Raw genomic sequence first — 13,832 nt, 5'->3', positions numbered from 1 at the left:
ATGCCGAGGTAGCAGAGAGCAAAGCAAAGACAAGAGGGTTACCATCCATGTGCGAGAGCTGGGGACAGGTTAACACTCACACCACCCTTCGGAAACGGGCAGGAGAGAAGGGGGGCGGGGGTGCAGAAAGTGTGCGTCTGCAAGGGGGGGGTGCCGGGTTGAGGGGGTGTGCTTACAGCAGCCCGAAGAGCTCACGGTAGTTCTCGTCCCCCTTGCCCTCAGACACCAGGCTGTCCAGCTTGTCGATGAGCTCTGCCTCCACCTGCAGTGGCATGAGAGAAGAGAAAAGCAATGTAAGGAAGATGGCCAACAGGGGGCGCTGCCACCAAAGGGGTCGGCCCGCTACCACAGGGGGTGACATGCAGAGGGTCATGTGGAGCTTTGGAGAAGACTGGCCTGTTTGAAGTTGCCATTCTTGCGCTGCTCCCAGTCCATCATATCATGGAAGATGGGTATCATGATGTTGCGAACCTCCGCTTGAGGAACCAGCGTCACGCCCAGGAAGGGCCCGATCATGCCAGGGATGAAATGGATCTTGTTCTCACCTGTGAGGAGCAAGAAGACGACAACGGTTTAAAAAGATTCTTTTTGGATTCCAACACTTTGGAAGCACCTGTTTATATGCAATTCCAGACCCAAAGGTCCCTTACGTCTCCAGGTAAAACGAGTAAAGAAGTAGAGTTCAATTTTCTGTTTAAGCTTAAAGACGACTTCGACAAAGAGGCAACGATAGAATTTAATGATTTGACACAGTACTGCTGTATCCTTCTTTAATAAAGAAAACTCCACCACTATCCACAACTTTATACCGTCCACTAAAAAATAGAAAAAGAAGCAGAGAATAAGCTTAAAGGCTAATGCTAGCAGGATGAATGCAGGCGTGTTTTTGTAGTGTCAGTGTGTCACATTTATAGAGATCAACAGCACAAAGTTTCTGTGGTGCTTTGTGGAACTTTACTGCCGTGTGTTTTGTCCGTAGCTGAGCATGCAGCCGTCTCACCAAACCGTACTGCACTACTACAAGAAGAAAAAGGCAATTTGTGCTGAAGGGTACAAGCCACAGAATAAGAGATACTTACATTGCCTAGGATACAAGCATTGCTCAAGTAAATGAACAGTGAATATGTGATGGGTTTGAGGTACGGCCGTGGGCGTGCGCCGACGGGGCTCACCGAGATTCTGCCACATGCTGAAGAGCTCATAGGCCATCATCACCCTCATGTCACCGTATCTGCCAGGGGAAGCGGTAGGACTTTGGTCAGCAGAAGATGAATCTGGCAACAGGGACTTCTGACTATAAAGTTAGCAAAGGCAATTTTCACTTTATCCATTATTGCTGCAGGCAAACATATGTTCAGTGGCTCTGAAACGAATGGGATGAAGAAGATCTGCCATTGAGTGGGACGAGACCTTCTTAGGATGGGAGTAGTGGACAGGAAGAGGTCGTCACTTCCTGTGTACCTAACCCAGTGAGTATGTGCTCATCTGCTTCTCTGGTGTTCTGTGTGCAAGCCCAAGAATAAACGAAAACAGAGTGAGAGAAAAAGGATTAACCCGACCCCTGCTGTGTCTGAACCTCTTTTTGTGACTGCGATGGCTAGCAGGCTTGCAGTCGCTAACCAAGCTTTAATGGGCACTGTGACTAAGGTGCAACGCCATAGACAGTCCACATGGATGCTGAGTCACCATCACAGCACTCCAGCATGCAGCCCCCCACAGGGCCCTCGCTCCTCCTGACGCCCCTCATCCTCCGTATCACTCCAGCATGCAGCCCCCCACAGGGCCCTCGCTCCTCCTGACGCCCCTCATCCTCCGTATCACTCCAGCATGCAGCCCCCCACAGGGCCCTCGCTCCTCCTGACGCCCCTCATCCTCCGTATCACTCCAGCATGCAGCCGCCACAGGGCCCTCGCTCCTCCTGACGCCCCTCATCCTCCGTATCACTCCAGCATGCAGCCCCCCACAGGGCCCTCGCTCCTCCTGACGCCCCTCATCCTCCGTATCACTCCAGCATGCAGCCCCCCACAGGGCCCTCGCTTCTCCTGACGCCCCTCATCCTCCGTATCACTCCAGCATGCAGCCCCCCACAGGGCCCTCGCTCCTCCTGCTGCCCCTCATCCTCCGTATCACTCCAGCATGCAGCCCCCCACAGGGCCCTCGCTCCTCCTGCTGCCCCTCATCCTCCGTATCACTCCAGCATGCAGCCCCCCACAGGGCCCTCGCTCCTCCTGCTGCCCCTCATCCTCCGTATCACTCCAGCATGCAGCCCCCCACAGGGCCCTCGCTCCTCCTGACGCCCCTCATCCTCCGTATCACTCCAGCATGCAGCCCCCCACAGGGCCCTCACTCCTCCTGCTGCCCCTCATCCTCCGTATCACTCCAGCATGCAGCCCCCCACAGGGCCCTCGCTCCTCCTGACGCCCCTTATCCTCCGTATCACTCCAGCATGCAGCCCCCCACAGGGCCCTCGCTCCTCCTGACGCCCCTCATCCTCCGTATCACTCCAGCATGCAGCCCCCCACAGGGCCCTCGCTCCTCCTGACGCCCCTCATCCTCCGTATCACTCCAGCATGCAGCCCCCCACAGGGCCCTCGCTCCTCCTGACGCCCCTCATCCTCCGTATCACTGCCTCGCCTGCAAACCCTCCGCTCATCCATCCCACCCGGCTCCGTGTGCTTCTCCTCATCCCCCGGCACCTCACGCCTCCGCTAAAAACGGGCTCCGATGCCGTCTCCCCATGGAAACCGGCCTCGAGATCGTGGGCTGTGCGAGATGCGAGGCTGCTGTGCATCGTGCGCCAATGCGGCGTGATGCAGGATGACTCACTACGGCTCTCGTGTCAGTGCTGGGGAGCAGAGCTCCCAGGATACAAATATTAATAGAATATAGTCCAGCTCGCTGACAAAGAAGCTTATTTTAAGGCTACAAGTCCAAACAATGCAACTTGCTAACACAGGATTCAGTATAATATATTTGTAATGCACCCCCATGTTACTATAATGAAAAACCTTTGATCCTCCTTAGGAAAACATTACAAAAAATGTTGGTAGCTTGGAATTGGAGAAATGGCATGAGCGAATAATTATTAAATAAATCATTCTGGAAAGATGAAGTGATATAAACATTTCAAAGACAGAGAAGCAAAATCATTATATGACCCAACGAAAACACATTCAGGCAAACAGGGTTCAGCTTCTGTTAAAGGAAAAAAATTACAGCAATAAAGCTAAAGCACGACTCTTGTCTTTCACGCTTTCGTTCATTCATGATCATCGATGGTCACGTGACGTGCGATGGTCTTACTTTTCCAGAATTTTCTTCCGTTTGGCTGGGGTCAGGGTCTCCAGCTGCAGGCTGGGCTGGTTAATGTACAAGATGGCCAGACTGAAGTAGGAATTCCACACCTAAAATGGTGGGGGAGGAATAGAAAGCGCGACATCTTAGGCAGAGCCTCTGAAGCTGGGCTGGTACGTATGGACATTAAAGCACGTCGCGAGCTCTGCAGAGACAAGCTATCACCCTGAGAATGACCCAACTGTGTAATTAGGGTGAGGATCAGTTTGAAGCTGCCAGACTCCTGCACCTGCCTTCCAGCTAATCTGGGTTCAGCATGATCATCTCTCATGGCTTGAGGACTACTGCGATAGAGAGCAGGCCTTCGTGAAGATCCAACGATCAATCGACCTTACTCTTCCTGAGTTATTTACTCCAGAAGTTACGATATTACTTTAAAAGATGAATTTGCTTGTAAATTGGAAGTCAATGTGTAATTGAAGCTATACTTCATGTTACGGTTTTTCCGTAATGATGATTAATCATTCACCTTCAAAGGACATTTATTCTAGTGCTCCAAAAATGACAAAACAAAAGTCTAACTCAGGTGTTACAGATTACTAGGGAGTTGGTCTTCCATATGGAAACTGGTGTCAAAGCCAACTGATGAAGTTGTCACACATAAACTTCCGGAAATTTCACACGCACCTTGAAGTCAAAGTCGGCGTCGGTGAAGTTTTTGTGCAAAGCCGGTGACAAATACTGGGTGGTGGTCACAATGATGCTGATGGAAAGATGGAAAAATATGGAAGTAAAAAAATCATTACTTACACGGCCATTTTCAGAAACCCCCTGAACTGTCTAAGATATCTATAAAGAGACCCTTACTTAAAATAATCATCAGAGATTAAGTCTCAAAGATAACAAATTCAAAAAGAACATATCAGTTCAGTCAGTTCCAGTGTTTTATATCCGTTAATGAGGAAAATCTACTTCCTACCATTTCTCTCAATTAAATTAATTAAAATAAATCTAATAGTTTGGGAATAAACACTAGTGTTTCCAAAGTAACGTCAAACATCCGGGGACAACAGAGCAGGGTCTCCCTCCCAATTCCGACCACATGTACAGAGTTCGGTTCCACGAGGAACACTGTGCTTCCTGTTCTCCTTGGCACCAGAAAACATCACGGACCGTGAAAGATGCACTCACTTGCTGGTCAGCAGCCTCATCACGTTCCAGTCTCTGGGAAAGATACTCAACTTCATGAGATTGCGGAACACGCAGAAGATCTTCAGCAGGAACTCCTGGGAGAGATCACAGCACAAGGTTCAGGCTCGGGCCCCTACTGAAGTTAGTTTGTCTGCGGCCTACGGATGATGTGTTAATCCCTTGGACGGCTGAAAACTTTACAGCAGATACATTTATGCAAATGTGCGGAAAATACATTACATTCAGCTCGGAGAACCCCGACACTTAGATACTTCTCCACAATTTATTCACTTGATGACATAATGGACGCCTGGCAAGAGGGCGAGGATATCCGACAAGGAACAGCACCCAGGTACTGGCAAGTGACCCACCTTCAGCTCCTCTTTGCTCTGGAAGTTATCCAGGAGGTGCTGGAAATGTATGTCTGACATCTGGCGCAACAGAGAGAGGAGGCAGGAGACGTACTCGCCCTGTGGCACGAGAAAAACAGCAGGTACACACGTACCCGTCAGTCAATCCAGCTGCCTGCTGGCAAAAGCCTTGGCAAATTTACAAAATGTATATGGGGAACAGGGAGAAAGGGTGGAAGGAAGTGTGGAATGGTAAAAATACTGTCAAAAACCATGCCGGGCTGTACAGAGCATTGTTTCCCAATCCAGTCCACGGGGAGCCACAGCCATTCCACATTTTGCTCCCTCAATGATCCCTGCAAGACAGTGCACATTTTTGCTCCCTCCGGGAGCTGGGAGGGAACAAAAAAATAGACTGTCTGTGGGTCCCTGAGGTCCGGATTGGGAAACACTAGCATAGAGCAGAATACCTTAAGTATGTTTCTACTATTCAAGCATGTAGCCTGTCTGGTAGTCCAATGAATTAAATTAAAAATGAATACCTAGCCTTAGCCAAGTCAGCGCCTTTCTGTATATCATATGCAGCGCAATCAAGCTGTATAAGTCAAGCAAAAAGAAACTTGATAAGTTCACGCCGGCCGATCATAAAAGCAAATCCAAAGCTGCTGAGCATTGTACAGGGCAAGCTAAGCTAAGGCTAGCTGCTATTTTAATTGCTTCTTCTTGATAATTTAGAGTTTATCGTATCAGATGAGGCATCTGTTGATCTGGGTGCCACTTATATTTAGTCAATCAGATTTCCCAGTCGGGTTCCATTAACTTCACTGGCCAGATACTTTCTCAGTTCCCAGTACAGGAATTGGGAGAAATGCGTTTGTCGCCGCATGTATTACATCATGCGGTGAAGGATGAGCAACTGAAGGTCTGGAATAATTCCCAGGGGCAGGAGTGAACGTTGAGACTCCGCCTAGCGCTTAGCGGCGCGCTTAGTTTATGACCTGCAGGACTGAATGGTTCTGTGGCCGAGTGCATCAGCACTGAGGTGCAAAAGGCTGGGCTGAGTGTCCAGGGGCTGCATGGCAATGAGGCGAACATGCTGGGGCAGAAGTGGAGGTCGAGCGGTGTATGGGGTGAGAGGCGGGGGGGGGGGGGGGGTGGGCAAGGGTGGCTGATGGCCAGGAAGGGAAGGGTGGGTAGGACGAATAAAGAAGAACCAGATTGTTAGTTACTAACAGTGATCTCAGCCGTGCACTGCGGGCAGCGTTGGCCTCTTACCGCCTCCTGAGACTGAGACTTGCTCATGATGGCAAGCAGTGTCTGAAGCAGAACATCCAGGAGACTTTCAACCATCATCTCCACCTCCTCCTGCACCGACATCTCCTGTGGGGGGGGGGGAGAAAGAGGGAGAGATATAGAGAGAGGGGAAAGGGAAGAGAAGACAGAGGAAGTTCAGAATGTGAGGATAATAGAAAAAAACAGATTTCGTTCTGAAAAGTGTTTTCATATTCAACGGAAAGAGTGTCAGGATGAGAGAGCCAGAGACGAATGAATTGCAGTCAACCAGCAACCTGCAGGTACCCGAGTGGCCTATAGAGAGCGCAGGTGCACCAGGCACTTAACAAAACCTGCACAAACTAAACCCCCCCCGCTGGCCAAAGCACCAAAAACACCTGGGACACGACATCGTTTACACTGAAGTCTGAGCCGCATGAGTAAGATCTGGAAGGCTAGGTTTGAACAAACTGGCCATGTCTGTTTAAAACCCCAACCACAATTTACTTGCGATGTTAACATTCCTACTTTGAAATATCATTTGAAAAACTGGCCCAGAAGTCCTATAAAAACAACGCAGTCATTTCTAATTCAACACGCTTACTAGAGAAATATCCCGAGTACAGAACAGTGATCTGTAGACTACAAATCTAATGCTGGTGTTTTATTCACGTTTTACTGTATTAGGCGAGGCGTCGCACAGTGTTGTATGGCGACAGAGGCCTGTAGCTAGAGCAGCTTCAGACTGTGGAGACTCCAGCACCTCCCTCTGCACTTATGAGTATGATAATGGCACCACGAGAAGACCTCATGAAGCAGAGTCTTCCAGAGTATCCAGCAGCAGACAGTGCGTAAGGAACACGCAAGAACCTAAACGAAATGAATCAGGGCTAAGTTGAACATTATATTAGGGATGGCTATAAAACTGATTCTCTATTTTTAATAGCTTCCTGGGACCTAAGAACCATGTATCTATAACTCAATATTATAGATCAATCTTGTAACCACTCATCCTGGTCACCTGAAGCATATTCCTGGCAGGAAAGGGCACAAGGCTGGGTAACAGCATGTCAGGCCATTGCGGGACACATACTATCATACACTATAAGCAACTTGGAGATGCTCATTACAGGGTTTCCAGGAGGTTTTTACGACTCACTCATTTTTACATCACTCTCACCAAGAGGGCTTCTTTGAGACTTTGCAGTCAAAAGCTAAACTTAAAATACCTATAAAATATCCTGATATCTTTAACTCTTAAATTATCTCACAATTTCCTACAGTATATCCCATTACTGATAATCCACACATGCTGACATGATGAAAAGAGCTATTATGTGTTTAATGCTACAATAACTGTATAATCAAAATGGCTATTGTTTTAAACATTGTCTATAAAATACTTCATAATCAGCAATCCATTCATCATGTAGTACTTTTAGATCTTGCATTGGTGTGTTCCATATTCGAACTATACAGTACAATGAATTTATTGGTTCATGAAAAAAAATTCAATAGCACAGAGTACACAATAAGAAACTGAAACTAAATAAGATCAGCAATCATGAAATGGAAATATTTGCCCAATATATCAAAATGACAGAAATGGATCTGTAGAAACTCTTCAGTGGTTTTGCGCTGTGGCAGCCAGGTGAGTAAATAGATCTATTATTAGTTACCTTTACAGTTTTAGTTAACGCTGTCGCAATCATGTCACGATGTAAACAAGTGTCGGTAAAGTACTGAAAAGCTGAATGTTTCACCTGTCATCTAAATCCCCGGTAATTTTCGCACTTGTGCCATATAATCTTGATTACATTGCGACAGTTCTACCAATATTGTTGGTTCCCTTGCTGTCATCGTCTGAAACATCATTGAAATGATGGTACATTCAGTACACCCTCCCCACCCCGGAAATTTGGCTCTAACTCATTTCCAAGAGTGAGTAGCAAAAATTGTACAAAAAATTGTGAAATGATTCAGGGAAGCAGAGTAAAAATTGTTGCCTGCAGCATGAATGAATCCCTGCAGTTACACATACAGTTAACTTAAGCACCTCAGTGACATATTCTATATATTGACCAAACTAAAGTGTAACAAAATCATTTAGTCAGTCAGTAGAAGCCATACATCACTTGAGTCAAAGTAGCTATGTCAGTAGCATTAAACTAACCAAACTACCTGTAATAAATATTTTCAATCTGTCTATGCAAGTATAGATCTTGTAGTGTTTAACAGCAAGTGTTTTTCAATGAAAGTTTTGGGGACCAGTTAGAACAGGTGAAGTTAGCACACTAAACACTACACATCTGCTGAATACTCACCTACACAACATTATTCAAGATGAATATGGTATTTCTGTACTTGATATTACCCCAGATTTGTATGAATAAAAGGCAGGATTGTTTCTTTAAATTGTCACTTGAAAATGTGCACCACCAAATTTGAGTAATTTCACAAATCATCATCTGATACCATTGTTAAAGAACCGTAACTGCAGCTTGTTAAAAGAAGCAATGTAGGTAAGAGAACATGACTTATCTGCATTGTTACAAAGTAACAACAGAAAGGAAATGAGAACAATGCCAGGCTCCTCAACAATGGTGTGCATTTCGTATATGTCAGTAAAATAACATCGTGGATGTCTAATACATTTACCTGCTTAGTGATTATGATTTAGGTAAACAGTTAAAAATAATTTGTGGGTAAAGTTGTTGTTAATTTTTTGTTACCTCCCGTTATATTCAGGTAAATATGGTAATCCCAACCAGATACACTTGCATTTGCTACCGAAAGCAGGATTTGGATTTGGCAATACTTAAATCCAAGTGGTCAAGTTTTATAAAACCCTACAACTTCAAACTATGACTAGTTTATAATTTTATCATGCATGAAAAAAATCAGGACATATATCGACAATTTGTTCATTTTCCATGACTTTTCCATGACAGGAAAATGCGTTTCAGAAGTCCAGGTTTTCCAGGATGCATGGTCACCGTGCATTAGCCCAACTGTACATCTTCAAAGGACATACAAACTCCATGTACATGCAAAGAAAACATGAAACTCGAACCTCCAACCTTGGATGTGTGTGGCATGCCACCCCAGCACAAAATGCCTTATTGCTTGGTTTACTGCTTGACAAATTACATAATTATCTGGTTATCTCATACATCAGTCCATTGCCTCCAATTAAAATGAAGTCATTTTCAGCAAGGCAGTCATAACAACTCCTGATAAATGTGTTAATCTGAAATGATCGTTGCTGTCTCAGCATTTAGCACCACGGCGATAAGCTAACAACACTTTAGCATGGAGTGCTGGGGAAGGGGGGGGGGGTATCAGAGCCCAGATTACCAGAGAGCTGGCCTTGATGATGGAGAAGATGCTGCTGAGGATCCCGGAGCAGATAAGAAGTTCCTTCTGCTGTCGCAGGTGCAGGTGGATGTGGTGGAGGACCACGGGCAGCAGGATCCTGCGGGACTCTTTTTCCCGGAAGGAAGGGGGGGGGGGGGGTCACCGAGAGATGTCAGAAAAGCTGCCTGTGGAAGCATGTGCCACACAAGGGCCAAATCAAACAGCTTTTTACCAGGGGATGACAGTAGACTTGTTCCTGGCAGCAGATAATCGACGGCAGTGCGAGAGCCTAATTAGCATCATTTCTCATTTCCCGACTCAGAAAAATTTCATCAGTGATTAATGTAACGGCCATTTAAACTGTCAGAAATCACATAAATGGAGAGACGGGCTCACTGACACCATTCAGGAGGGAAATATCTTAATGGCCTATTAGTGTTTTCTGTCTGTTAACTAAACAGACTAAATGTGAAATTAAGTCCAATCCAACAAAGAAACACAGCATTCAGATGCCTATAAGCCGACATGAGGAACACAGTGACGTCGCGACGATTAATCTATGAGATTTTTTTGCGTCATCATGTCGCCCAATCACCCAGTTGATTGTACCTTGCTAGTCCAAACTGAACCAGTTACCTGGTTTAGGTTATTCAGGATTAGCTGAGTGGATCTGGGAGGGAGGAGTGGTAGAGACAGCACGAAGGAGGCTACCTCCCCAGCGGGAGAAGTGTGAGGTTTTGAGTTCAATCCAATATATTATTATATAGTGCCTTTCTGCACACAGTCACCCCAAGGTGCTTGACCAGAACATGTGGCAGCTCATTATGACATCATTTGTACAAAATAGTGAGTAGAACAGGGAAATGGGAAAGACAGCGTGCAAGAAGACGATGCAGAAGAGAAACCAAAATCTCTCCAGTAACCCCTTGTGGTTAATGACATATTTATTACATATTTATTGTTTCATGCCCTAAATTGCACATCCTGTCTTTTTGTACTTGCATTGTCTCATCTCTTATCACACTGCTGTCTGTCCTGTACTGCACTATTTTTGTCCTATTGTCCCTTGTGCACCTGTCCCGTTTCCTGCAACCGTGGTACAAGAATCTCACTGTGTTCCTCAGCACATGTGACAGTAAAATCTTGATGCTGGAAAGGGAAAGTCGGGGAGCGTACCGGGGAAGGAGAAGAGCTTACTGTCCACCGTGCGAGCGATGGACTGCAGCTTGACCACGTCCATGGACTGGCCGATGTGCACGGTGCTGGGCATGCTGCCCAGGGTGCCCCGCACGAACTCCGCCACCCTCCTGCACGGTGAACATCTGCAGCAGCTCATCGAAGATGGCAGGGAAGGAGTTCAGCAGCGCCGCCTGTGGCCAGACAGGGGTATGACACACAGAGAGGAGAAATGTTCAGTGGTTTTTCCCTGCTTTTGTGTGGACGGGATAAGGGGACGGGGGGGGGGGGGGGGGGGGGCACCATGCCTCTGGGTCAAACAGGTGTAGGTGGACTCTCAGGCACGGTCGGGGGGGGGGGGGGGGTTACACAAAATCCAAAGAGCAAGGAAAAACAGCCAAAGACCACAGCCCCACAGAATGTAGATCAGAAAATGCATATGAAGCAATTATTATCTGTGAAAGAATGGGAAAGTAACTGAATAACACAAAGGCAAACGGTATTTAGGTAAACAGCCACTAGGTGGCGTTGCCACTTCAGTGATCTGTTTAATGATACTAATAGAATGTCAGGAGATGTCGAGGTTCCCTGTTAGTCCTCTGCACGGCTAATAATGGCCCTCTGTTAGCTCCCATTGCCTTTCTGTGAGCAATGGGTTTGCATTCAAGAACCGCGACGCCGTTTGACGAGTCACGTGACACGATTCATTCCTGGCAGAGCGATGCTGACCTCCGAGCGGGGCTGCACAGACGATGCCGTGAGTCACTGGGGAAGAGTTAGCACGTGGGAAAGCGGGACAGCGGGAGGAGATTTTAAAAAAAGGAAACGTAAATCACACTGGCACCCAGATCAAATCGGAAAGAAGGGGCTTGGGGTTGGATTTCTCCTCTTGGTTGCTGGAGGATTCAGGAGGGCGAGGAAGGCAGGGTGCCGGATCATAAGAACGGGGAGAATGTCAGCGGAAGAGGCCCTTTGCAGTGCTATGTGCAACGTGGGTTGGGGGGGGGGGGGGGGGGGGGGGCGGGGGTGCACATCTACTTACAGAGAGCGAAAGGGGCCGGAGCACAGCAGCACTCCACGGCGGCGTACAAATGGCCGTGCCGCCATTTTGTCCAGGAGGAGCCTGGGGGGCCTGGGACACAGTCGAGGGGGGGTCGGAGGAGTCAAGAAAAACATCAGGGACCATGGGTAGAAGGTGAAAAGGGGGCAAATAAAAATAAATATTAAAACAAAAGTCAACGACAGGTTGCTGCTGGGCTGCACCTCCACCCCGTCTGGCCAGAGGAAGCCGATTCCTCACCTGCCCCCCCAGAGCCCAGCTTCTGTACCTCCACTGGACCTTCTGCATTCATACCTGGATTACACACATTTTTACTTCATAAATCAGGACTTTGTTACTTTGAGCTTCCTCTGCCAGCCCAGGGAGGATGGGCTCCCCCTTTGAGTCTGGTTCCTCCCAGGGTTTCTTCCTACAAAGGCAGTTTTTCCTTGTCACTGTCGCCTCCGGCTTGCCCTCTGGGGGCGCTGGGCAGGGATCATGTAAAGTGCTTTGAGACAATGTTGTGAAAATACACAACACAAATATAAACAGAACTGAAGAACTGAGAAAGATACTTAGAGGGAGATCAACGAAAAGCACCCCCCCCCAAATTTATCTTTGGGGGGTTTTTCCTCTGAAGGGGAAAATGGAAAATACGAGGCCACAAGCTATTATTCCCTCAACACACTGACCTCTTAAACTCCTCAATGGAAGGATGAGCTTGTGATGAACCCGAGCGAGAGTCAGACAATTCAGAAAATCAGGAGAACTGGAGATGTTCCTTCTGCAGCCATGCCGGAAGGCGGAAATACAACGCAAAATCAATAATGGATGCATATTTAAAAACCGGAAAAAAAATGTATTGGGATAATCTTTCAGCTCCGTGGCCTGCAAGAGGCAAAAGTTCCCAAAATTAGGTGTTTCATGTGCTCTGCTATGTTAGCTTTAGTGACAGAGTTATTGGACAGAATCACTTTCAACGGTTCAAAGCATTACTTTCAGCCCAGGGAACTGAGTGAAACTAAACCCAGTTAAAACTGACAAGGAATAGCTGCATTTGAAGAGGGAAAAAGGAAAACAGACACGTGAATTACAGCCAAAGACAGTTTATTGGTGGAAGTGTTGAAGCTTGATTGAAAACAGCTGTCTCGCAGTTTGCAGTAGGAAACGAAAAAGGCCAGTTAAATTAACGCCTTTAAAAAGACCACTGTCAACTGTGTTCAACAATAAATCAACTGGTCATTAATTTGCAGCCAAAAGAATAAATTTAATCAAGTTATTTAACTATAACCAGCCATCTGCTTTGCACTGAACTGCACTAATCTTTCTAAAACTGAATGTTAAATGGTGAGATAATGAACATATTGATTTGTCGAATGGATTTATCATTTTTTGGACTCTGGAGTACTTCGGAAAACTGCCTATGGTCAGAGAATGGAAATAAATTGAGAGGAATGCTTCCACGAGTCTTTACTGATTCTTCATTTTGATGAAGAAAATGTGGATAAGAAATCTTCCGAAATTACAGTGTCCCGTTGTGATTGAAAAGGGCGTTTCCTACTAATCCTGAACATCATACCTGCTATGACATTTGTGATGAATAACAGAGTACAGTGTCCTCGAGCTCGAGCGAGTCGTATATGTGTATTTAAAGCAGGACAGAATCCAGAGGCAGAGGGTCAGTCGCAGGGAGAAGGAGAAGACTGGGAGGAGATGTTAGGATTAGAGAAGATCTAGCAGGACCATTCCGAGCGTGCCCTGGGTCGACTTCAGATCATCAGCCGCCAGCAGGCCCATTGCTGACGGCTGCTACCTACCTTACCCCCCCCCCCCCCCCCCACTGAAAAGACAACAGGTGTTATAAACAAGCGAGAAGATTTCTACGGTACATGGGATGGGAAAGAGGTGGCACTGGAATCCGGTAGGAGGATGCGCCCCAATCCTGAAAAAATCCTACGGAGCGAACAGATATTTCATATAAAATCGGCGCCCCATTAATAATAATTTCTCTCTCGGTATTTTTTTCTCGTGAGTTTGTTGTATGATTTTCACACCTTTCTCAGCTTCCCGTCAGCAGAACGAACCATTTTGTGTCATCAAACCAGCTGCGCGGCAGAGGATCACCGAAATACATACATGCAACATTTTTACGT

General features: G+C 46.8%; 1 protein-coding gene across 1 annotated transcript in view; it reads right to left on the bottom strand.

Moving 5' to 3' along the window:
* dock3 (dedicator of cytokinesis 3) overlaps positions 1 to 13,832 on the bottom strand; it is a 184,712-nt gene that overhangs the window by 14,382 nt on the left and 156,498 nt on the right. The window contains 11 exon segments of the mRNA XM_049023708.1: positions 177 to 262; positions 397 to 545; positions 1,173 to 1,231; positions 3,304 to 3,404; positions 3,982 to 4,057; positions 4,486 to 4,580; positions 4,857 to 4,955; positions 6,069 to 6,215; positions 9,465 to 9,592; positions 10,641 to 10,767; positions 10,769 to 10,834. Of these exon segments, the coding sequence (XP_048879665.1) occupies positions 177 to 262; positions 397 to 545; positions 1,173 to 1,231; positions 3,304 to 3,404; positions 3,982 to 4,057; positions 4,486 to 4,580; positions 4,857 to 4,955; positions 6,069 to 6,215; positions 9,465 to 9,592; positions 10,641 to 10,767; positions 10,769 to 10,834 (1,133 nt within the window).

Source organism: Brienomyrus brachyistius, chromosome 8 (assembly GCF_023856365.1).
Source record: "Brienomyrus brachyistius isolate T26 chromosome 8, BBRACH_0.4, whole genome shotgun sequence".
Taxonomy (NCBI): Eukaryota; Metazoa; Chordata; class Actinopteri; order Osteoglossiformes; family Mormyridae; genus Brienomyrus; species Brienomyrus brachyistius.
The sequence above is the reverse complement of the archived record's forward strand: the minus strand, read 5'-3'. Positions and strand labels throughout refer to the sequence as shown.